The sequence below is a fragment of the Pipistrellus hanaki genome (genome assembly GCF_964339955.1).
Source record: "Pipistrellus hanaki genome assembly, chromosome: X".
Classification (NCBI taxonomy): Eukaryota; Metazoa; Chordata; class Mammalia; order Chiroptera; family Vespertilionidae; genus Pipistrellus; species Pipistrellus hanaki.
In genome coordinates this window covers 9,356,489-9,379,412 of record NC_140524.1, presented here as the reverse complement: position 1 = coordinate 9,379,412, position 22,924 = coordinate 9,356,489, and the positions used below count along the sequence as shown (strand labels likewise).

The following is a 22,924-nucleotide window of genomic DNA, read 5'->3' as shown; positions in this document are numbered from 1 at the left end:
AAGGGTGGAACTCCCACAATGGGATTAGTTACCCTTATAAGAAGAGGCAACAGAGAGATCTGGATTTCTCTTTCTTTTTAAAATAAATATATTTTATTGATTTTTTACAGAGAGGAAGAGAGAGGAATAGAGAGTTAGAAACATCGATGAGAGAGAGACATTGATCGGCTACCTTTTGTACACCCCCACTGGGGATGTGCCCGCAACCAAGGTACATGCCCTTGACTGGAATTGAACCTGGGTCCTTTCAGTCTGCAGGCCGACGCTCTATCACTGAGCCAAACCGGTTTCGGCTGGATTTCTCTTTCTATTTTTCATCTGAGTACACAGCAAAAGGCAGCTGTCTGTATGCCAGGAAGAGAGTTCTTGGAACCTGACCAAGCTGATATTTTGATATCAGATTCCTGGCCTCCGTAACTATGAGAAAGAAATGTCTGTTATTTAAACCACCCAATTCATGGTATTTTGTTATGGCAGCCTGAGCACACTAAGACAGATTTGGGTACTGAGAAACCGGGTGCTACCGTAACAAATACCTAAATATGTGAAAGATACTTTTTAAGTGAGTAATGGATAGAGGTTGGAATAGTTTTATGGTACGTGCTAGAAGTATCACTGTTAGAGGCAATTCTAGTGAAGGCTCAGAGAGAAAAGAGGAGTGCTAGAGAGAAAACTTCCATCTTCTGAGAACACAAAAATAATAATAGACTGAATATTTCTGGAAATGTGAATGTTAAAGTCTGTTCTGGTAAGAATTCAGTTGGAAATGAGAAACATGTTATTGGAAAAAAAAGGACATTCTTGTTATAAAGTGGCAAGGAACTTGGCTGAATTGTGTTCTAGTGTTTCACCATTGATCATAAATGCTACCTTATCAGATAAGTTTTCATACATTTCTTTTTTTAAATTTATCTTTATTGTTTAGAGCATTACAGATATCCCCTCTTTTTCCCCCATTGACCCCCTCCACCCTGCACCTACCCCTTCCAGGCCTTCACCACACTATTATCTGTGTCCATGGGTTATGCATATATGCATATAAGTTCCCTGGTTAATCTTTTTTCCCCACTCCCCTTCCCTCTGAGATTCACAAATCTCTCTTCCACTACTGTCTGTTTTTGCACCAACATGTAATGCTTTCCTAATAGGAAAAATTTTCTTTTTATATTTAAAAACTGTGATTCCAATGGATAAAAATTCCCCTTCCCATATTGTGTAATTTGCATCAGTAAGAGAAGAGGTTGCTGGTACTGGAATCATCTAGAACCCCATCTTGGAGTACTGTGTCTGCCCAGGCTGGAGAAACACATGTATATTTACCTGCTCATAAAAACACATCCATCTCAGAATTTTCACAGAGATTGTGCCGTGCAAAAGCTATATGACCCAATGGAACTTGTTTGAGGTTAGGCTGGGGGAACATGTAAGAATGCATTTCTGTTATATATCCTTGTGATTACTCTTTTTGTAATATATATGCATTGTAATTGCATGTCTCAATGCCTGTCTCCATTATTGAACTGTGTGTTTTGTGAAAACAGGGCCTATTCCTTTGACATGTGGCTGAATTGTGTTTTCACATACTTCATAGGGTTGTTGGGAGGATTAAATAACTAAATAATAATTGAAACATCATAAGGAGTCAAGAAATTATGGAATGGAATTGTATTGAGATATCTAAGAAGTTAATTCTTTTGTCTAAGAGGACAATTCTGAGCTGTATCGGTAACTATGGAGTTAAATAACAATTGTCATAGCTACTCATCTTGTTACACGCCGGAGCTTGTGGTGACATGAACATAGTTTAAGTATGGTGTAATCCATAAAAACCTTCTATTGATGAATTTTAGGGCAAGGAGCCTTTAAAGAAGTCTTGTTCTTTAAAATCATGGATCTTTCAAAAATTTCAGGTAGACTCCCAGAGGAGAGTTTGCTGGGTCATATGGTAACTCCATTCTCAGTTTTCTGAGGAACCGCCATGCTGTTTTCCATAGTGTCTGTACCAGTTTACACTCTCACAAGCAGTGAATGAGGGTTCCTTTTTCTTCACAACCTCCCTAACACTTGTTATTACTTGTTTTGTTGATAACAGCCATTCTAACAAGACATGAGGTGGTATTTCATTACAGTTTTGATTTGCATTTCTTTAACAGCTAGTGAAGTTGAACATCTTTTCATATATCTGTTAGCTATTTTTATGTCTTCTTGAGAAAAGTGTTCAGGTCTCAGACCATTTTTTAATTGGATTGTTTGTTTGTTTGGTGTGGCATCAGTTCTTTTATCTGCAAGGTATATGTACCTGTATGTTTATTGCAGTATTACTCATGATGACCAAGACATGAAGACAACCAAAGTGTCCTTTGGTAGATGATTGGATAAAGAAGATGGGGTAATGCAGACAATGGAATACTACTCAGCCATAAGAAAAGATGAAATACTGCCATTTGCAACAATATGGATGGACCTTGAGAATATCATGCTAAGTGAAATAAGTTAGTCGTGAAAAGCTAAGAATCATGATTTCACTCATATGTGGGATAGAAAACTGAAACTTGTAGACATAGACAATAGTATGGTGGTTACCCAGAGGGAAAGAGTGTGGGGGTACTAAAGGGTAAAGGGATATATGGTGACTAGAGGCCTGGTGCATGACATTCGTGCACTGAGGGGAAGGGAGTTCCCTCAGCCCGGCCTGTGCCCTTTCACAGTCTAGGAGCCCTTGGGGGATGTCCAACTGACAGCTTAGGTCTGCTTCCACTCCAACGAGCGTGAGCCCAGCTTCTGGCTGAGCGGTGCTCCACCTATGGGAGTGCACTGACTCCCAGGGGGCAGCTCCTGCGTTGAGCGTCTGCCCCCTGGTGGTCAGTGTGCATCATAGCGACCAGTCATTCCATCATTTGGTCAATTTGCATATGACTTTTTTATTATATAGGATAATTTGACTTTAGGTGGTGGAGACACAATGCAATATGCAGATCATGTATCATAGAAATGTATATTTGGAACCTATATAACGTTATTAACCAATGTCACCCCAACACATTTAATAAAAAATATATTATTTTAATGCAAAGATCAAAGCCATGGTATGAACAATAAAATGGAGCTTCAGGGTCAAAGTTAACTAAAAAATAAAAATCATAGATCTTTAAAAACTTTACTATTTGAAATCCTATCAGTGAGAATAGAATGCTCTGAGCTATTCAGAAAAGCCACAATGATAACCATCTAGTTCAGATGCAGTTTCTCACATCAGGGATCTTCCAGCAGAGAGGAGATACCACATTGTACATTCATCTTAACTCTGTGGTTTGCAAGGACAGGAGCCCTTCCTGTGCCCAGGACTGTTAAGCCTTTGCTTATTGCCTTACTTTTCTTTGAACCTATTAAAACATTGCCTCATTCAAATTTTACCTACTCCCCTTCCCCAAAGCCTATAATAAGACTGTGCCTTTCTTTTTTGAGGCTGAACTTTGTTTCTCCTGTGAAGGAATAAGAGTTAAGCTCAGCTTTTGTTTCCAGATTTGAGAGATTTGATTGTATTTTAACATGAAAACGAGTATATGTAGCAATGGAACCTTTTTAGTTCTGTGAAAAGCTGTGTGACTATCCTCTAAGGAAGTGTGCTTTATCCTTTTAAGCAACAAGACCTTTGGCAAATCAGAGTTCTTTCCTTTTTATTGCTGTTGAATACAAATCAGATTTATTTTGCACCTTTGCCATGTATTTGCTTCCAATCTTTTAAAAATGATGTTTTATCTAATGAATATTGTTCATTTAACAGCAATATCATCTAGTCTGAAAGGTTTAGTCTCATCTCTGACTATGAGGCAGTAATATTTCTAGGTGTTGAATGTTATTCTAAGACCAGTTGGTCTTGATATCTTCCTAGAGCTGATTTAAAATATTATTCGTTTAGGATTTGCCCCTCGGATATGCTCAGTCTCTGTTTTTATTATTCATATCAGAGATAAACTCATGCATATATTAAACTAACAAAAATATAACATTGTTTTAATGGTTTACGTGGATTTTTTTTTTCTAAGCAGCAGTTTGAGATTGTGCCTCTACTTATGTCATTTGTAACTTGAGCCATCTGTTGATCTTATATATGATGCATTCTAGGAATTCAGTCAAATAGCAAAAGATCTTTTGCTGTTTCCCATATCATTTAGAATTTCAGTAGTTATACAGGAATTGCAGTGGTTATGCCATGGAAATAAAGAAAATTAAAGCAAAAATATGAAGATCTTTAAAATACACAGTGGCCAGATACAGAAAATACAGCATGGTATGGTGCTGTTTTTTTTTTTGTTTTTTGTTTTTAAGAGAGTTATATAGAGTGCTTTTTCTATTGGAAGAGCTGCCCTAACTACTGTTTAGCCACAGATGAATAGGTATATTCAATTTCTTTGTCTTCAGGACACGTGTGGGCAAATTCTTCACGGGCATAAGCATTGTGGAGATAGCGCCAGACTCCCGAGAATTCTGCTGGAATGTCGAAGTCACGGTATTTCTTGGCAGCAATCTAGGGTTTTGGAAAAAGCAGTTGGTAGTAAAAGGCATCAGTAACATGCTCAGTGTGTAAAAACATATTTCAAAAGTCAAGATCATTGTGGACATGCTATATGCACAAAAAGTACTACAAAATAAAATGAAAGAATCTTGAAATTATTACCTTAATGTTTAGTGTACACATGTAGACAAAGCTATATGCTTGTAATCATATTTATATTAAGCTGTATTTAATGTTTATTAACATTAGATGTTTATTAACATTAGAGCGCAGAAAAAGAGCACATATCTCCCCATTAAACTTAGAGGTTGTTTAGGGCCCCACCTATGTCATTACTTTATGAATTCTCTGTATCTGGCATAGGACCTGAGATAGAATAAATTCTGTTCAATGAAAATTTGATGGTGATTAAATTGTCAAATAATATCAACAGCTCGCATTACTTATTACTTGTTATGAACCAGATACCATTCTAAGCATTTACCATGTCCTAATTTATTTAATTTACTCAACAATTCTGTGAAATGGGTAATATTATTCTTTTTAAAAAATATTTTAAAATTTATTTCAGAGAGGGAAAGAGAGGGAGAAAGAGATAGAAACATCCATTATGAGAGAGAATAATTGATTGGCTGCCTCCTGCACTGGGGATCAAGCCTGCAACCTGGGCCTGTGCCGTTGCCCGGGAATCGAACCCGGGACCCTTCAGTCCACACACCAATGCTCTATCCACTGAGCCAAACCACCTAGAGCTGAGTAATATTATTCTTGTTTTATAGCCAAGACAATGGAAAAGCCCTGATATAGGAAGAAATAATAATTTTTCATGTTTTACAGGGGAGATCATGGATTTTTCCTTTGAGGAGAGAAAAGGTGTACACCCCATGCATAATGATGATGCTAAAGCCATCATATAACAACCTCACACAGAATGGTCACTGTTATTCATGCTGGCAACTCCCAAACCCAGCTCAAACCATTAGGCTACCTTAGAAATACTTACTTTAATAATGTTCAGCTTGGGTAACAAGCTGCAGTCAGCCAGTGTCAGATCATCCCCATCCAAGAACAATCTTCTGGAAACTGTGAGTTCCTCAGTACTGTTTGGATCAATTTCATCCAGAAGTGGGGTGTTTAGGTAGTTATCCAGGCGCTTAAATTCTCTGAGCAGAGCTTTTTCAAAGTCTGAGGCAATGAAGTCAGAGGGTTACTTATAAATGTAAGTAAATACATTCCCAATATGCTTTTCACACATTTAAACATCTCTACCTATACACGCTCCTTACATTGACTATTAAAAATCTAAATAGTTAACTAGAATGCTTAACTAGCCGCTGATAAGACAGAGCCAGATGTTTAATCAAATGATGAGTGGAAATATTTCTGGATTTTTCTTGAAGAGATGCATTGCGAGGAGAGGCAAAGAGGGGGGGAAAAGTGATATGTTATCCCTCCGCCCAGAAGAGTCAGAAAATGGAATCAGAGACTAATAGCTCTCATAACTCAGAGGATAATAAACTTCAAGAATGTTTGTGAGCCATAGCTTATGTGGCTCAGTGGACAGAGTGTTGGTCTGCAGATTGATTGGTTCTGGGTTCAATTCTGGTCAAGGGCACATACCTCAGTTGCAGGCTCGACCCCTGGTCTTGGGCAAGGTATGTGCAGGAGGCAACCAATTGATGTTTCTCTCTCTGTCTTTCCCTTCCACTCCCTCTAAAAAAATCATCTGTGGGTGAGGATTAACAAAAAAAGTGTGGGGGGGGAGAGAATGTTATGTGCTATGGTTTAAGAAACCTTAAAAGTATGCAGAACCCGGAAAGTTCGGAGGGGGACATCTAACAAATCCAGTGCTGCATTTAGTTTACACCTGGCCTGCCAATGCTCTATTTGAGCTACCTTGGTAATTTCTATATTGAATATTGGGCTCTAAATCTAATAAAACTTCATACAAAGGAATTTCAGAAAAGAGAGCAGAGACTGAGATGAGAGAAAGGGTATTCTCCAACATATACTATATATTTAAAAAAACAAACAACCTATTTTAGCTGAGTGAGAATGTGAGAATGAGCGAGTGAGAAAAACAGATTTAAAGAAAGTTATCTTACGCTTATTTGCCTCCTTTTGTGTATTCTTTATATATGCAGAAAACTTGGCAAAGAGGTCGCTCCCCACATCAAAGGACTCCTTGTTCTTGGGACTCAAGCAAGGGTACCTTTAAAAGAAACATCGCTGCACTATCATTCATACATAAGGAGACAGAGACCAGGTGTCCTAGCTTGCGTTCTATTGAGAACAATTTGGAAATTGTGTTGGCAACTGAAGGTCCTGAGAATTCTCTCATTGGAAATTCATATTTTCCCAATCTCAGAATAATTTAGTTTATAAAGTTCACTTGGAAACCAGTTGTCTGAAATTCAAAGTTCATTTATTTCTAGAAACAATGTTTCAAATGGTAGGTAGGTCCCCACGCTTGCTCATGAAAGTCTCTTTGGTGAGACTCATATGGTGGTAATACATTTTCAAAAATAAGTAGTAGGAAAAAATATAGCTTCAAATATTGTAATTTATAAAACAAATGAAGGAATGAAGGGGATGGTGATGATAGAAAACAGTAGGCAAGATGTCCTCATCTAAGTAATACAAAGATCATTTAGCACAATAAAATAAAACAAAGTGATAATTTCATTACACTTAAAAATTAAATAAGGAAAACCATATGATCAAGAATAGATGCAGAAAAAGTATTCAATGAAAATCAATGTCTAATACTAAAACATCTCCTAGCAACTAGCAGTGGTCAGGCCAAATATTCATCTTCCTTGATTCCTCTCTTAATCTCCATCCCTACTGGACCCTTTAGCAACTCCAGCCAGGTTACTCTTCCAAATGTACCCAGAATCTGTCCACTTCTCACCACTTCCATTGCCCACTTCTTGGTCCCAAGACTATATTACTACAACAGCTTGGTGACTGTTCTCTCTATTTCAATGCTTGTCTCTCACACAACAGACTATTCTCTACCTGCTGTGAGAGCAATTGTGTTAAAATATATCATATGTGTCTCCCCTACACAATACCCTGCAATGTACCCATCTCATTCAGACTCACAGCTCAGGTCTTCACAGAGGTCTACAGGGACTGGTGGGATCTTGAGCCACCTTACCCCTCTGTTCTCATCTCTTCTTCATTACATATTTCACTCAATACTGGATCATTGGCTACTTTTCAAATAAGCCTAATCTTCCAACTCAGGGCATTTTCGCGTGTTTGCACTTAAGTGGAGTGCTTTCCCTCATTTATGCACATGATCTGCATCCTCTCTTCTTTCATATCTTTTTTTTCTCCCTAATAGCTCCTCTTATACGAGCCTTTCTCTGGCCACCCTAGCTAAGTCTGCAACCTCTCCCCTGTCCCTAATTCTTTTTTTAAAAAAATAAATCTTTATTGTTCATATTATTACAAATGTTCCTCTTCCCCCCCCTCCATTGCTCTCCTCCACCAGGTTCCCACCCCACCCTCTGCCCTTTCCCCACCCCCATTTTTTTTTTTGAGAGAGAAACATCCATCGGTTGCCTCCCCTACTTTCCCTGACAGGGATTGAACCCACAACCTAGGTAGGTGCCCTGACTGGGAATTGAAACTGCAACCTTTTTAGCGTTCGATGCCCCAACCAACAGAGCCACCCAGCCAGGGCAATAGCTGATATTGTTTTTGATGTTCTAGCAGGTGATGGAAGACACTATTTTAAAGCAATCAGTATAAAAACTAGAAGAGAAGCAACAACATAATTGTATGCCTAGAAAAATCCAAGGAAGTATAGGAAAAAAATTACTAGCATTAATGAGCTATTTTGTCAAGGTGGCTAAATGCAAAGCAAACATTTTAAAATTATCTTTATTGTTGAAAGTGCTATTGATGTCCCTTTCCCCCCTCCATCCCACTCCCCCTCCAGGTCTCCCCTGCACTACTGTTTGTGTTCATAGGTTACATGCCATTTGAATTTTTCTGCAGGGAATCTATTACATAGGAATAAATACACTAGCACATAAGGACATAGGCACAAGGATGTTATTTATACCACTGTTTGTAGTGGTAAAAAAAAAAAAACTGTAAGGAAAGGGAATGTCCATCAGTAAAGGAATAGTTTAGCAACTTGTAGCACATCTGTGACATGGACTATTATGCAGACATTATAATGAATTAAATCAAAACCAGTAGCGTTGAAGGATGCTACAACGTTCTTTGAAGTGAGAAGCAAGATGCAATATTTATAAATTATGCTTATTATTATCATGCTTATGTGAACCTAGAAAAAAGTATGGAAAGATACACAATTGTTCTTTTGTGGTTGTTTCCCCCCCACTAGTTACCTTTGGGAGCAAGAAGAAATGAGGGAGCAGATAATGTGAGGGAAGAAGTAGCAGAAGATGGCAGAGGAGTAAAGAACAAAATAAGACTCAGTAGGTCCAGGACAAACTTGGAGCAGGTGCTTAAATCTAAGAAGCCATCAGTAATTGATGAAAGAGACCTAACATAGTCACACAGAGGAGAATCGAGAAGAGTGTTCTAGGTTTCTTATGTAAGAAGAATTATGGACTGATAGAACCTTTTGTTTAATATATATATATATATATATATATATATATATATATATATATGTATATATATGTATATATATTTTTTGTGACTGAGACTCCATTTTTCAGAGCAGTTTTAAATTCACAGCCAGACTCCTTACCAATGGAAATGTGAGCTAAGAAATGAGTATTGTTTTAAAACACCGAGTTTGCAGTTATTTGTTGTACAGCAATAAAAAAATAAACACAGCGGGCTTCCTGTTTCCAGACTTTATCCTGCATAGGCAGATAGATAGAACTTTCACTCAACTGTAGACAGTGCAGTTCTGGCCTCTGGTTAACTGTGAGACCTGTTTCCTGACCTCCAGCCCTTGTGTTGGGCATGTTTTACCTCATGCCATCGGGGATGTGAAAGCCTAGTCATAGTGTTATTACCCCAATGCTCTTCCTCTTCCTCAACCTTGTTATTTCTCTGTTTCTAGACCAATGAGAATTTACTTTCTTATTTTAAGTATGCTATGCATTTACAAATACTTGAAGTATTCTATCTATCTATGGTGTTTGTGTATTTAAAGTTGAAGGGCAAATTTAGGCCTAATAGGCATAATATTTTTCAACCTGTAGAGCTAAGAGATCAGACTGAATAATGATAGAAGGTCATTGATTGAAGATCTTCCGAGGGCTCTCCAACAAAAAGGTTTGATTTTTATCAGTGTAAATGCTCCCAAACTTCATTATGGGCTAGAATCAGGGGTCCTCAAACTTTTTAAAGTGGGGGCCAGATCACGGTCCCTCAGAGAGCTGGAGGGCCGGACTATATGAACTACTAATTCCTACTGTAACACCTCGGCTGCGCTCACTGCCCAAAAAACCTGGCGGGCCGGATCAGACTCCTCTGCGGGCCGCATGTGGCCCACGGGCCGTAGTTTGAAGACCCCTGAGGCTGAAATTAAATGTGGCCCAAATTTACCTGCCTTTCCCAGGTTTCCAAGTCTCTTCTTTGCCCTTTCCTAATATGCTACCCACATTCATAAATTATTCATGGTTTTACATACACTAAATACATAATTCTGTAGTCAAGTTTTCTAATCACATGTGGAGTGATCAAGGGGGACTTTTGCAAAGTTTTATAGAACTGTAACAAAAGAGAGGTCTGACATTAAAAAAGAGTGAGCTGTCTAGAACTAAGAATGGTCAATCTGTAGTAAATAGGCCAAGAAAACAGATGGTCTCAAGAACAATAACACTGTGTAAAAGGCTGTACCTTGGAGGAGCCAGTGTCTGCTCTAGAAACTCCTCAATTTTAATGAAGTCTGTTTTCAGCTCCTTATTATACAGCAGGAAGGGAGGATTGGCACCTGGAGCTAAGTCCTTCAGCTCTCCGGGCTTTCTATAATTATTACAAATAAGTAGAGTTAGACCGGTAGATTAGGCACACATCATATATTGGTACAACACTGTATTGGCACCTACTGATTTCAATCCTTAGAATGAAACCTGTTCTGATTTCTCTTACCTGGTCACGTCAACAGTAGTCACATTGAATTTAACTCCTTTGAGCCAGAGGATCATGAAAATGCGTTGGCAAAAAGGACAGTTTCCAACGCTCTCCCCATCACTTCCAGCCTATTAAGATAAAGAAAGGCCTCATTCATTCATTTGCTTAACAAGTATGTACCGAGTGCCTACTGGCAAATGAGCTAGTTGCTAGAGACAAAGTTAAAAATACTTAATCTTATGGATTCTACCATTTGTGGGCAGAGAGAGACAATGAATCAAATCTCATTTATGTAAAATTACAAGTGTGCTGACATAATAATAATAATAATAATAATAATAATAATACATTAGATATAATATATATTACCAAGATTTGTATAACCATTTCCTACAATAGACATTTTAAATATTACAAAATTTTTGCTACTATACTTCAGCAACAAATATTTTTGTCATATAGCTTGTAGTACCTCTGAGATTATATCTTTAGAGTTAATCTTTAAAATGGGAGTGCTGAGTTAAAAGTGTGTATATTTCCCATTTTGATAGATCTTGCCAAATTTCTTTCCTGAAAGGTATTCCATGTGTTCATTGGCTATTTGATTTCCTTATTTTATGAAGTGTCCATGAAAATTTTACATTTTCTATTAAAGTGATATTAAGGTGATGACTTTTTGCTTATCGATTTGGAAAAATTATTTGTATACTAAAGATAGCAACTATTTTAGTACGCGTTACAGGTAATTTTACAAATGCATGTTTCATGTAAAATTTAAATTTTACATAAAATTCATCATTCTTTTCCTCTGTGCAGTCTGGTTTTTCTTATATGCTTACATAACACATACTCACACACACACACACACACACACACACACACACACACACACACATATATATATATATATATAATTATATATACTATATATACAGTATATATAATATATATTACAAAAGTTACTTTGTTATTTTTTAAAATAAAGATGTTCTCTTGTGTGTTTTTTCCTAGTAACTTTATGGTTTAATGTTTGCATTTGTTTAATCTATTTGGAACTTATTTTAGTGTAAGAAGTGTATAGGGACTCCAGCTTTAATATCTTTTTATTATTTTATTATTTTTACTTTATTTATTTTTTCAGCTTTAATATCTTTACAAATAGTTAATAGTTGTCTTAACACCAGTTGTTAAAACCACTTGGTTGACTAGAGGTGTGGCTCAGTATTTAAGTGTCAACTTATGAACCAGGAGGTCATGGTTAAATTCTCGGTCAGGGCACATGCTCAATCCCCAGTGTGGGGCATGCAGGAGGCAGCCAGTCTGTGTTCTATCTCATCATTGATGTTTCTATCTTTCTCTCTCCCTTTCTGTCTGAAATCAATAAAAATATATTTATAAAAACAACCACTTTGTAAGTTATATAATTGTCTAACCATTATGCTAGACACCTGAAATATACGATCTCTGAATGCATAATGATCTGGCCATTCAGTGTATAACTATATACATCCTAGAGGCCTGGTGCATGAATTTGTGCATGGGTGGGGTCTGGCCAGTCTGACCATGGGGAGGGGACATGGACGGTTGGCCAGCCTGCCTACTGGTTGAACTCCTGGTCGAGGGGACAATTTGCATATTAGCCTTTTTAAAAAAATATATTTTATTGATTTTGTACAGAGAGGAATGGAGAAAGATAGAGAGTTAGAAACATCGATGAGAGAGAGTCATCGATCAGCTGCCTCTTGCACACCCCCTACTGGGGATATGCCCGCAACCAAGGTACATGCCCTTGACCGGAATTGAACCCGGGACCCCTCAGTCCCCAAGCCGACGCTCTATCCATTGAGCCAAACCGGTCTCGGCTGCATATTAACCTTCTATTATAGAGGATATACACTTAGTAGCATTTAGAGGTCATAATAATCTGGCCACTCAGTGTATATAATAATAATAATAAAAAACCATGTCTTCCCACTGACTAAAAACAACACACTTTCAGCTTTGAAATTTTACATATACTTGAGTTTATCTGTGGACTCTATTTTTTTATTCATTCATTTATTCATTCTCCCAATAAATATTTACCAAAGAAATAATTATGTTTTTAACATAGAACAGACATTATATATGCAAAAACAGATATTAAAATAAAAAAATAGTCCCCCAAATTCACACTGTTTTAAACTGAGATGAAGTCTTTGAAAAGTCTTTGGAGGAAGGACATGCATGTTATAAGAATGTGTAAGAGAGAAATATAGTTTATATGGGGTTTGTCAGGGAGGCGTTTTCTGAAGAAACGACATTTTATTTTTTAAACACTTTACAGAAGATATACAGATAATAAATACCAACATGAAAAGATGTTCAACATCATTAGTCATCGGGAAAATGCAAGCAAAACCCACAATGGATCGCCATTACACCCACATTAGAATAGCTGAAATTAAAAAGACTGGCCGTACCAAGTATTGGCTAGAATGTGGAGCATCTGGAACTGACACAGTGTTATTGGGAGTGTAAAATAGTCCAACTGCTATAGAAAGAGTTTACCAAGGTTAAAATTGTTATCTACTTATGATCCAGCAATTCCAATCCAAGGTTAGAAATGAAAGCATATAGCCCTAGAAAGATGTGTACACAAATGTTTATAGCAAATTTATTCACAATCGCCAAAAATCGGAAACAACTCAAATGTCCTTTATGGATAAGCAAATATACTAGTTGTACATCCATACAAGGGAATACTTCAACCATGAAACAAATGAGCTATTGCTGAACACAATATGGGCCAATCTCAAAATAATTATGCTGAGCAAAAGAAGCCAGGCAACAAAAAAGAGTACATAGTGCATGATTCAATCTATAGAAATATTTAGAAAATGCAGACCAACCTATCCTGCCAGAAAGCAGATCAGTGATTGCCTAGGAGGGGAGTCGTGGGATAGAGTGAGGAATATTGACTGCTAAGAGACATAAGGGAACGTTATGAGGTGATGGAAAACCTATATAATAAAAGCCTAATATGCAAATCGACCAAACGGCAGAATGAATGGTCACTATGATGCACACTGACCACCAGGGGGCAGACGCTCAATGCAGGAGCTGCCCCCAGCCCACAGGCCCTAGGCCAGCCAAAGCAGGTACCAGCAGGGGTCCCCTGATTGCCCCACAGATGGGCCCTGATTGCAGGCCAGGCCTAGGGACCCTACCCATGCACGAATTTTGTGCACCGGGCCTCTAATAGTCTATATTTTGATTGGGGTGGTGGCTACATGTGTGTATACATTTGTCAAAAGTCATTGGATGCACTTAAAATGGGTGCATTTTTTCCTCTTGTTTTTCTGTTGAGAGTATTACAGATGTTCCCCCATTTCCTCCCCTTTCCACCCCTCCACAGGCCTTCACCTGTCTATTGTCTGTGTCCATGGACTGTGCATATATACATATAAGATTCTTTTATTTATCTTACCCAGCCTTCCCTCTCACCTTCCCTCTGAGATCTGTCAGTCTGTTCCATGCTTCCACATCGACGGTCTTATTTTTTTTTTTTTTGTCAGTTTACTTTGTTCATTAGATTCCACATGTAAGTGAGATCATGTGATATTTGTCTTTCTCAGATTGGGTTAGTTCACTTAGTATAATAATTTCTAGGTCCCTCCAAGCTGTCTCAAAAGGTAAAAGATCCTTCTTTTTCCATCTGCATAGTATCCCATGGTATAAATGTACCACAGCTTTTTTTACCCACTCATCTACAAATGGGCACCTAGGCTGTTTCCAGATCTTAGCTATTGTAAATTGTGCTGCTATGAACATAGGGGTGCATATGTTCTTTCTGGTTGGTGTTTCGGATTTCTTAGGATATATTCCTAGAAGTGGGATTACTGGGTCAAATGGCAGTTTCTATTTTATGCAAATTATATCTCAATAAAATGTATTAAAATACAGAAGTTCAAAAAGAGGAACAAAAAGTCCCTCAAATAAATAATTATGAAGGGTTTTCAGACATTGCAATGACAAAGATAAAGGTATGGACATGGAAGGAGGTGCCTGAGAGATGGTGAAGAACGAGATCACTGGAGGGGAGGAAGTCAAGGATCTGAGCATCATAGTATTGGAAGGGTTATCTGTCTAGTTATTAAAATCACCAAGAATTAAGACTAGTGTTGGAGAGAGTGACAGTGATCCAGGAACATAAATCCTTGGGAATAAGGGAGAATGACCAGGGGTTTGGTAGTCTACTATGACAAGGAGGGGCAGTGAGTGGTGTAGTCTGATTTTTTGAGACTCAACCTAGGTATTTCTCTAGATGGGGGTGACAGAATGGTCTGAAAACAGGAATGAGGAGCAAGGATACCTAAAGGACACCAACCCATCTCCAGGCACAGTGGTAAGAAGAATGAGGAAGAAAAGGCAGCCACTTCTTGAGACGGTTATAGCTGATGTAGTGTTCTCGTGGGAAATCCAGATTTTAGACACCTCAATCTTGCCCAGCCAGCAAACTTGCCATAGCTCAATGGTGAGTGTCAACCTATGAACCAGGAAGTCACCGTTCAATTCCTGATCAGGTCACATGCCCAGGTTGCAGGCTCAATCCCCAGTGGGGGGTGTGCAGGAGGCAGCCGATCAGTGATTCTCTCTCATCATTGATGTTTCTATCTCTCTCTTCTCCCTTCTTCTCTGAAATCAATAAAATTATGTGAAATAAAATAAACAATGTCCCAAACTAAATTCCTTCCTTGTTCTTTACTCCACACACTGACCTACTTTTTCTTTAAGGATCCTAATCCAGTGAAAGTCACCATCATTTGGTATGGACTGAATTGGGCCCCCCTCCCCCCCTTCATATGTTGAAACTCTAACATTCAATGTGATTGTATTTGGAGGTGAGGCCTTCGGGAAGTAATTAGGTTTACATGAGAGCATGAGGATGGTTCTTATGTTGGTATTATGCCTAAAAGAGAAGAGACCAATTCATTCTCTCTCTCTCTCTCTCTCTCTCTCTCTCTCTCTCTCTCTCTCTCTCTCGCTGATGTAACCACCCAGTATATGGTATTTTGTTATGGCAGCCCAAGCAGACAAGACATTATCCACCCAGGTGAACAAACTAGAAACTCGATAATAATCCTTTTGTTTCACTCTGAATATTGAATCCAACTACTAATTCTTATCAGTTTTTACCTATATCTCCAAATAAGTTTGCCATGGCTATTATGCCGTTCATTCATTCATTTATTCATTCATTCAATGTTTATTTGATGCTTACTATGTTCAACACTAGCTTCCAAGTCCAACCCATCAATCTCTCTCATCTCTTGAATTCATATTTCCTCTTTTGCCTCAGTCTGTAGAAGGAAATAAAAGCGACTTCATCTTACAGCAGCTATGAGCTGTGATTTCTACTAGTACTAAGGTCCAAGGAGCCATGGGCATAATTCTAGTTTTTAGGTAAAGTTTCCTTTCCCTGGCAGTGGGTGCGACAGGGAAAATCATGTTTATTGCTGCTCTTTGTGATGTCACGAAGAGGTATGGGAAATAGCCACCAACCTTGGCAGCGGATTTCTTTTGTAACAGAAGTCAGACTGAGGATGCAGTCACAACTGGTGTTAGTGAGTGGAAACACGATTAGGGGTGGGAAGCAGGAAGAAAAATGGCCTCTGATAATAGATACAACAGGAAGGGTGGACCGCCTTTGGCAAAAGGAAAGGCAAAAACAGTGAAGTGGCGGGGTGGGGGGTGGGGTGGGGTGGGAAATGCAGCAAAATTTTACAGGAAAACTGTAGGTTTTTTATTGTTTATAATATGCTGATTTAAAGTGGCATCACATACAATTTTAGGATATAAATTCAGTAGCCTGATTGATGAATTATCTACCTCTTAATTGTCTTTACCTAGCAAAGCCAGGACATGGTCATTCACCGAAACAACATTTCTCTTGGTGTTTGTGATCTAGGTTTCTAACCATAAAAAATAATTGCCACAATACCTTACATTTACTGTTAACTATAGTAACAACTCCTCTGTTTTACATATTTGTTTTATTTAATCCTCACATTGAAGATGATCCTGTGTGGTAAGTTCTGTTATTACTCATGTTTTACAGATGAGGAAATTGAAACTCAGAGGAGCTCACTTTAGACAAGAATTGATGACATATGTATTCTTTTTTATAAAAATATATTTGTATTAATATTAGAGTGAGGGAGAGAGGGATAGAAGCATCAATGATGCGAGAGAATTATTTATCAGCTGCCTTCTGCACTCCCCACATTGGGGATGGAGCCCACAATCTGGACATGTACCCTGACCTTCTGGTTCATAGGTCAACACTCAACTACTGAGCCACACCAGCCGGGTGACATATGTACTCTTCTCATGTACCAAATCCAGGACTATCTACTCCAGAACTTATATTCTTTAATGCTGCTTTCTCTCATCTAATAGTTTTGTTGGAATTTTAAAAATTAATTGGTTGTTATGATAGTTCTAAGAGAGTTCAAAAATGGTCTGAACATTCAGAGAAGAGTATCATCTCTTTCTTTTCCCCCCACATAGACCACATGTTTTATTTATTTATTTATTTATTTATTTATTTATTTATTTATATTTTTTAAAATATATTTTATTGATTTTTTTTTCCAGAGAGGAAGAGAGGGGGATAGAGAGTTAGAAACATCGATGAGAGAGAATCATTGATCAGCTGCCTCTTGCACACCCCCTACTGGGGATATGCTCGCAACCAACGTACATGCCCTTGACCGGAATCGAATCCGGGACCTTTCAGTCTGCAGGCCGACGCTCTATCCACTGAGCCAAACCGGTTTCGGCTAGACCACATGTTTTAGACAAACATTACATTCAGAATTTTGGCCAAATGTTAGATGCTGTAATGTTATGTACAGACCTACTAAAAGTTAATTTTAGACTGTTTGGTAGAAAACACAAAAACTTCATTTAACTATGAACAACAAACCAATATGATGAATGCTGCAGTTAGATAAAATAAAATGTGTTAGAAAATCTTTTGTTTTCAGTATCTAGATATAAATCTTGCCCAAATCCTACAGAGCTGAAAGACAATGTTTCCTTGACTATATGGAACACATAGGTGGTGTGGTATAAATTCTTAATTATGATAGGGAAGCGCTTAATCTCTTACAGGAATCTCATCAGGGCCTGGGGAAGAAATTGTGGTGGGGTTTTTAAGCTACAACCAGAGGTATCTGGGGAAATCACAGACTCATTTAATCTTTAGAATGATACCTCATTATCTATAAATGAGATACCACTGGGGAAGAGCAGTGCTTTTAAAAATTACTCATCAATATTTTTCATCCCTCTCAATTTCTGAGTCCCCTTCCACCATCTTCTATAAAACTACTAGATATCTGAAGATCACTTCTTAAAGCAAAGCAAAAACAGAAATCTGGACCAGATGATATGCAAGATTCTCCCAGGAAATCTTTCATCTGTATCAGTGTCATATACCTAAAGGATTCCATCTGATGAAATTTTGGAAGAATTTTCGAAAAAGCTTGCCAAATGGAAAACAATTGAATAAGATTAGACATAGCTATTTTAATTTTTAAATTCTATTAAATTTAAATTTCCCCATCACCTTTTATCCTCTATATGCCCTCTACCACCTCCCCCCAACCTCCTTCACCCCCCCCACAACCACCACACAGTTGTTCACAGACATATTTTAAGGAATTAGAATCCTGTAATTCACTGGCCATGTGACTGTGCACAAAGTTAGTTTCTCTTTGCTTTAGCTTCTGTATCCATAAAATACGGTTACTACTAAACCACTTAGCACAGTGCCTGCCAAATAGTAAAGAATAAACGGTTAGTTGTTTTAACCTGAAAGTTAATATGTAATTCAACAGTTGCTCATCCAATATACCGTATGCTTTTCTAACTCCTCCTGTTCAGATGACCACCCAAATATGGGCCATCTATGAAGATAAGCACACAGACCAATGGCAACGACTGGTTATGGTGTGATTAGATTGAATGAACTATTTAGATAAAGGAAACACTTTGGTTATCCTATGAAAAGACATGAGCTCTGGCTTGGAATTGGTAGGTGTAAAAGGCCAGATAGAAAATTAAGGCTTATTTATATAATTTCTGAGCAGTCACGTGTTTTGCTAGAATCCAGAGATAGGACAAGTAGTTCTTATGCTCCATGGTCCAGCAAACATGTTTTGGATTGCTTTGCAATGTAAAAATTCAAGTTTCTCTGCTACGATTTTGAAAAGGCAGGTTGATTATATCTTTGGTGGATATATACAACCAGTTGTTAAAAATTTTAAAATGATTGGGAAACTGAAGTTTAAGCTAACATTTGGTAAGCATACGTTATTTTACGTCTTTGTATGCCATCACTGGGCTATATAGTTTTAGAGGCAAGTTACTTATATACTTTATTGCCTGAGCTTACTTATCTAGAAATGGTGACAATATTACTACAATGATGAGTTTTATTCCCACTATTATTACTGATCTACTACCACTACTAATACTATAGCTCCTGAGTTGGAGTAGCACTAAATGAGACAATATATGTAAGTTGTTCAAAAGCATCAGGCATGATATAAGAGTCTGTTGTTATCATTAGCATCCTGACTACTTCCAATAGTCAAGGAAAGTATAGAGAACAAATAGTTAACATAAGCAAGGACTTAGGAAATTATGTAATTTCTACTTGGAATAACCCACGCACAATTATTTCTCTTGATGAGCTAATTTAGAAACACATGTTCCTTTCTCCTGCTTTAGGGGTTTTCCAAAGGGCTTTTCTGAAAAGTTAAGGCAGAAAAAACACATACACACACACACACACACACACACACACACACACACACACACACACCAACATCACCAAGGCAGAGCATAGCTTTCTGAAATGCCTCCTTCTCACATAGCAGGCACACAGACTCTTGGATTTTTTCCTCCTATAATGTCCATGTGAACCTGCTGTGATGTTTGTCCGTTGCGGGAGAATTTTAGAAAACTCTGTCTGGGCCATGTGTGGGAATGGGGCCCTCCGGCTATTCTTGCACCTCTTCTCCTCCCATTCAGGTCTCCTAAAACCTATCGCATCAAATGCAGAGTGTGAGAGTTGAAAAACTCTTATAGATCATTTTTGTTAGCCTCCTACATTGTATAGAGAAAATGGAGAGGGAGGAAGGGGTTTGGTCAAGGTTACATAGGAAACCACTAAGAATACAATGCAGTTGCTCTGACTACCAAGCAGTCTAGAGTTCCTTCCACTATGTCTCCGGGCCTTTTCCAGGTGAGATGCCTTCCTGTTGTTCTCTAAGAACAACCAACACCCAGACATCCTTCTGGGACTCAGAATAGAAATACAATTACAGAATTCTTTCCTATCTCTAGCCCCAATGTTGCCCTTTTAAGAATAAGCTGAGGCCCAGGGTCAAGAAAGAAAATATCCTGTATCCTGTTATGATAGCTAGAAAACTTACCTTCACAAAGAGCTCAATCTCAGGATCTGCTTGAACGTTGGACCTCAGGCCTGCCATCTTTCTGTTTTCACTGCTAGTTGGCAGCTGCTGACTCCTGCACGGCCTGCAGCACTTGTGAACTCCTTTCTTCCAGTTTCACCTTAAGGCTCAAATACCAGTGGGTGCTTTAAGCGAGCAGTCCAGTTTTTTTTTTTAATGGACTGACTCAGAGCTGGGGCCAACTTTTCTCCTCAAGAAGTGGGAGGCAGAGAATTCTAGATGCTTGAGAGCACCTCTTGAATTTGTTTTCCTTCTTCCTCTTGACCTATCATTTGAATCAAGGAGGAGCCAAAGGGGTGTGTTTAAACTGGCTAGCTAGCAAGATGAGGGTGTTTCCACCGAGGTTTCAATGCCATGAGTCAGCAGAGGAGAAACAAACACACACAAACACACGCATGCGGTTCTGGCTTCTATATATCAAGTACACCAGATGTTCTCTCGGGCCTCCCTTGGAGTCCTGGGCTCTATGCCCAGAATATGGCCTCTTATGACTGTTCCTGTAGCCTGACAGCAACAGAATGCTCTTCCAGGAAAAGGACCAGAAATGACTTGGGTTTTATCATTGAAAAGGATGTTTATCTAACAATACTGACTAACAGGGGGTTAAAGAAGTGTACTTCATCAAATGTCCCCACCCACGATTCTACTGCTTCCACTGTGAGATTTCCCTTCTGGGTTGCAAATTTCACTTCTCTTTTCTTGACCAGGGAATGTTCGCTGGGGTGGTTGAGTCTGGGCATCTTTTGAGTGTCCCACCGCATTCTTGATCTGGCAAGTGTGGACTGAGACGAATCACTTCCGAGCTTTGGCATCTGTGATGGGAACCACAGGCAGTTGTGTATCTCTGCTTGGCAACCCTGGGAACAGCAGTAAAATATCCAAACATCACTCAGCGACTGCAGTGTTTCTAGCAGCTGCGTGTTCTGCCTGCCAGGAAGGGGGTGGTGCTGGAGGAATACACCTTTTTGTAGGAAGAGTCTCTTTCTGGTCAGAGCCCAAGGGAACATAGACCCACCAGTTGGACACCTTGGTGACCCTCTTTCTTCAACATGGGCTATTTCCCATGCTCACATGGGTTCTACATGCACCTGCCATGGCCCTCATGTGAAGAAGTCACAGAATAGGCTCTTGACAAACCCCATGAGAGCACCCTGGCAGGCTCTGTGTAAGGGGGGGCCGATGTGCAGGTGGGTGTCCTTCAGGGCACGGGACCTGATGATTCCCCAGACGGTTGATAAATGAGAGGGAAATTGTGGCAGACGTCTGCTGAGTCATCCTGGAGGGTGAGTCTAGGACTGGCTGTTTGGCAGGACCTGGTGGATGCTCTGGTCATATTTTTACTCTGTTCATTCATTCTTTCATTCCAAAGGCAATCAATAAGTGCTTGCTCTGTGCCAGGATGCTGATCCACTCACGGCGATTGGCAGCACGGGGGCCAGGAAGTTTGGGAAGACAACAGGAATTCAATGTTCAGCATGCTGAGTCCGAGGCCTCCTCACTCTTCCCCATTCCCTGAATCTAATCGGTGCAAAATCTTGTCACTGCTGCCTCCTGGATATTTTTAAATCCCACCCACTTCTGTTTGCCCCCCACTGCTACTCCAGATTTCAAGCCAGAATCATTATATTTTGGTGATTTAAAAAAATTATTTTTAGAAGATCCAAATCATTGCTAGGCCCTCAGGCCTCATGGGAAAAGCACCACTCCCACCATCATCACAGCAACAACATGCAGCAGCCCAAGGAGCTCTGTATCATGCCTAATAAATTGTCGAAGTGATGAACTACTTTTCTTTATTTTTTTCTATTTTTCCCATCACCATTCCCCCCCAATATACCTCTTCCACTTCTAGACCCCTCCCCCAACAGTCACCACATTGTTGTCTATGTCCACAAATTCTTTCTTTTCTTTTGATCAAACTCCCAACACCCTTCCTGCTAGAGCTGTCTGCCTGCTCTCTATGAGTCAGTCTCTATTTTGTTTGTTAGTTCAGTTTGTTCATCAAATTCCACATATGAGTGAAATCATATGATACTTGTCTTTCCCTGACTGGCTTATTTCATTTAGCATAATATTTTCCAGACCCATCCATGCTGTTGCAAAGGGTAAAATTTTCATCCGTTTTAAGGCCGAGTAGTATTCCATTGTGTAAATGTACCACAGCTGTTTTATGCATTCATCGACTGATGGACACTTGGCTGCTTCCAAATCTTTTTACTCTGCTTTTCAGGGTATTTAAAATCTTGTTTAGAGATATAATTTATATACCTTAAAACTGACTCATTTTAAGTGTACACTTTTAAGAATTTTTAGTAAATTTGTTGAGTGGTGCAACCATGACTACAGTGCAGTTTTAGACATTTCCATCACCGCAATGACATCTCTCTCTTACCCATTTGTAGTTAATCCCTGTTACCTCTCCCAGCCCCTAGCAACCACTAATCTGCTTTCTGTGCCTATGGATTTGCCTATTCTGAACATCTATACTAATAAAAGGGTAATATGCAAATTGGAAAGGACGCCATCACAGTAACAACTCAATAGCAGACTTTGTGGGGCGTCTATACTAATAAAAGAGTAATATGCAAATTGGGAAGGGCGCCCTCATAGTAACTACTGAACAGCAGGCTATGTGGGGCAACCAGGCCAGCAGAAGGAGGCAGTGAGGGGTGATTAAGCCAGCGGGGGGGGGGGTTGTTGGTGGCAAGCAGGCTGGCAGAGGGGTCAATGAGGGGTGACCAGGACGGCAGGGGGGCAGTTAGGGGCAACCAGGCCAGCAGTGGGGAGCAGTTGGGGGTGACCAGGC

General features: G+C 39.1%; 1 protein-coding gene across 1 annotated transcript; it reads right to left on the bottom strand.

Annotated features, from left to right (window-relative positions):
- Nucleotides 1-3,042: 3,042 nt before the first annotated feature.
- On the bottom strand, nt 3,043-20,650 carry CLIC2 (chloride intracellular channel 2). Its single transcript, XM_084871155.1, has 6 exons — nt 20,080-20,650; nt 10,610-10,719; nt 10,358-10,483; nt 6,622-6,728; nt 5,520-5,701; nt 3,043-4,528 (listed from the first exon to the last, which is right to left on the bottom strand). Exons 1-6 carry the CDS (start codon nt 20,134-20,136, stop codon nt 4,373-4,375), a joined length of 738 nt encoding a protein of 245 aa, XP_084727281.1. The 5' UTR covers nt 20,137-20,650; the 3' UTR covers nt 3,043-4,372.
- Between the last annotated feature and the right edge of the window lie 2,274 nt (nt 20,651-22,924).

What these genes read in the sequence shown, in the direction of transcription:
- CLIC2 (XM_084871155.1), bottom strand. Translation starts at nt 20,136, where the DNA reads ATGGCAGGCCTGAGGTCCAACGTTCAAGCAGATCCTGAGATTGAGCTC. An exon ending in CAGACACTGGCTCCTCCAAG is followed by an intron (nt 6,729 to 10,357) that starts GTACAGCCTTTT and finishes TTTCTTTTAAAG; the next exon opens with GTACCCTTGCTTGAGTCCCA. An exon ending in ACAAAAGGAGGCAAATAAGC is followed by an intron (nt 5,702 to 6,621) that starts GTAAGATAACTT and finishes TCATTGCCTCAG; the next exon opens with ACTTTGAAAAAGCTCTGCTC.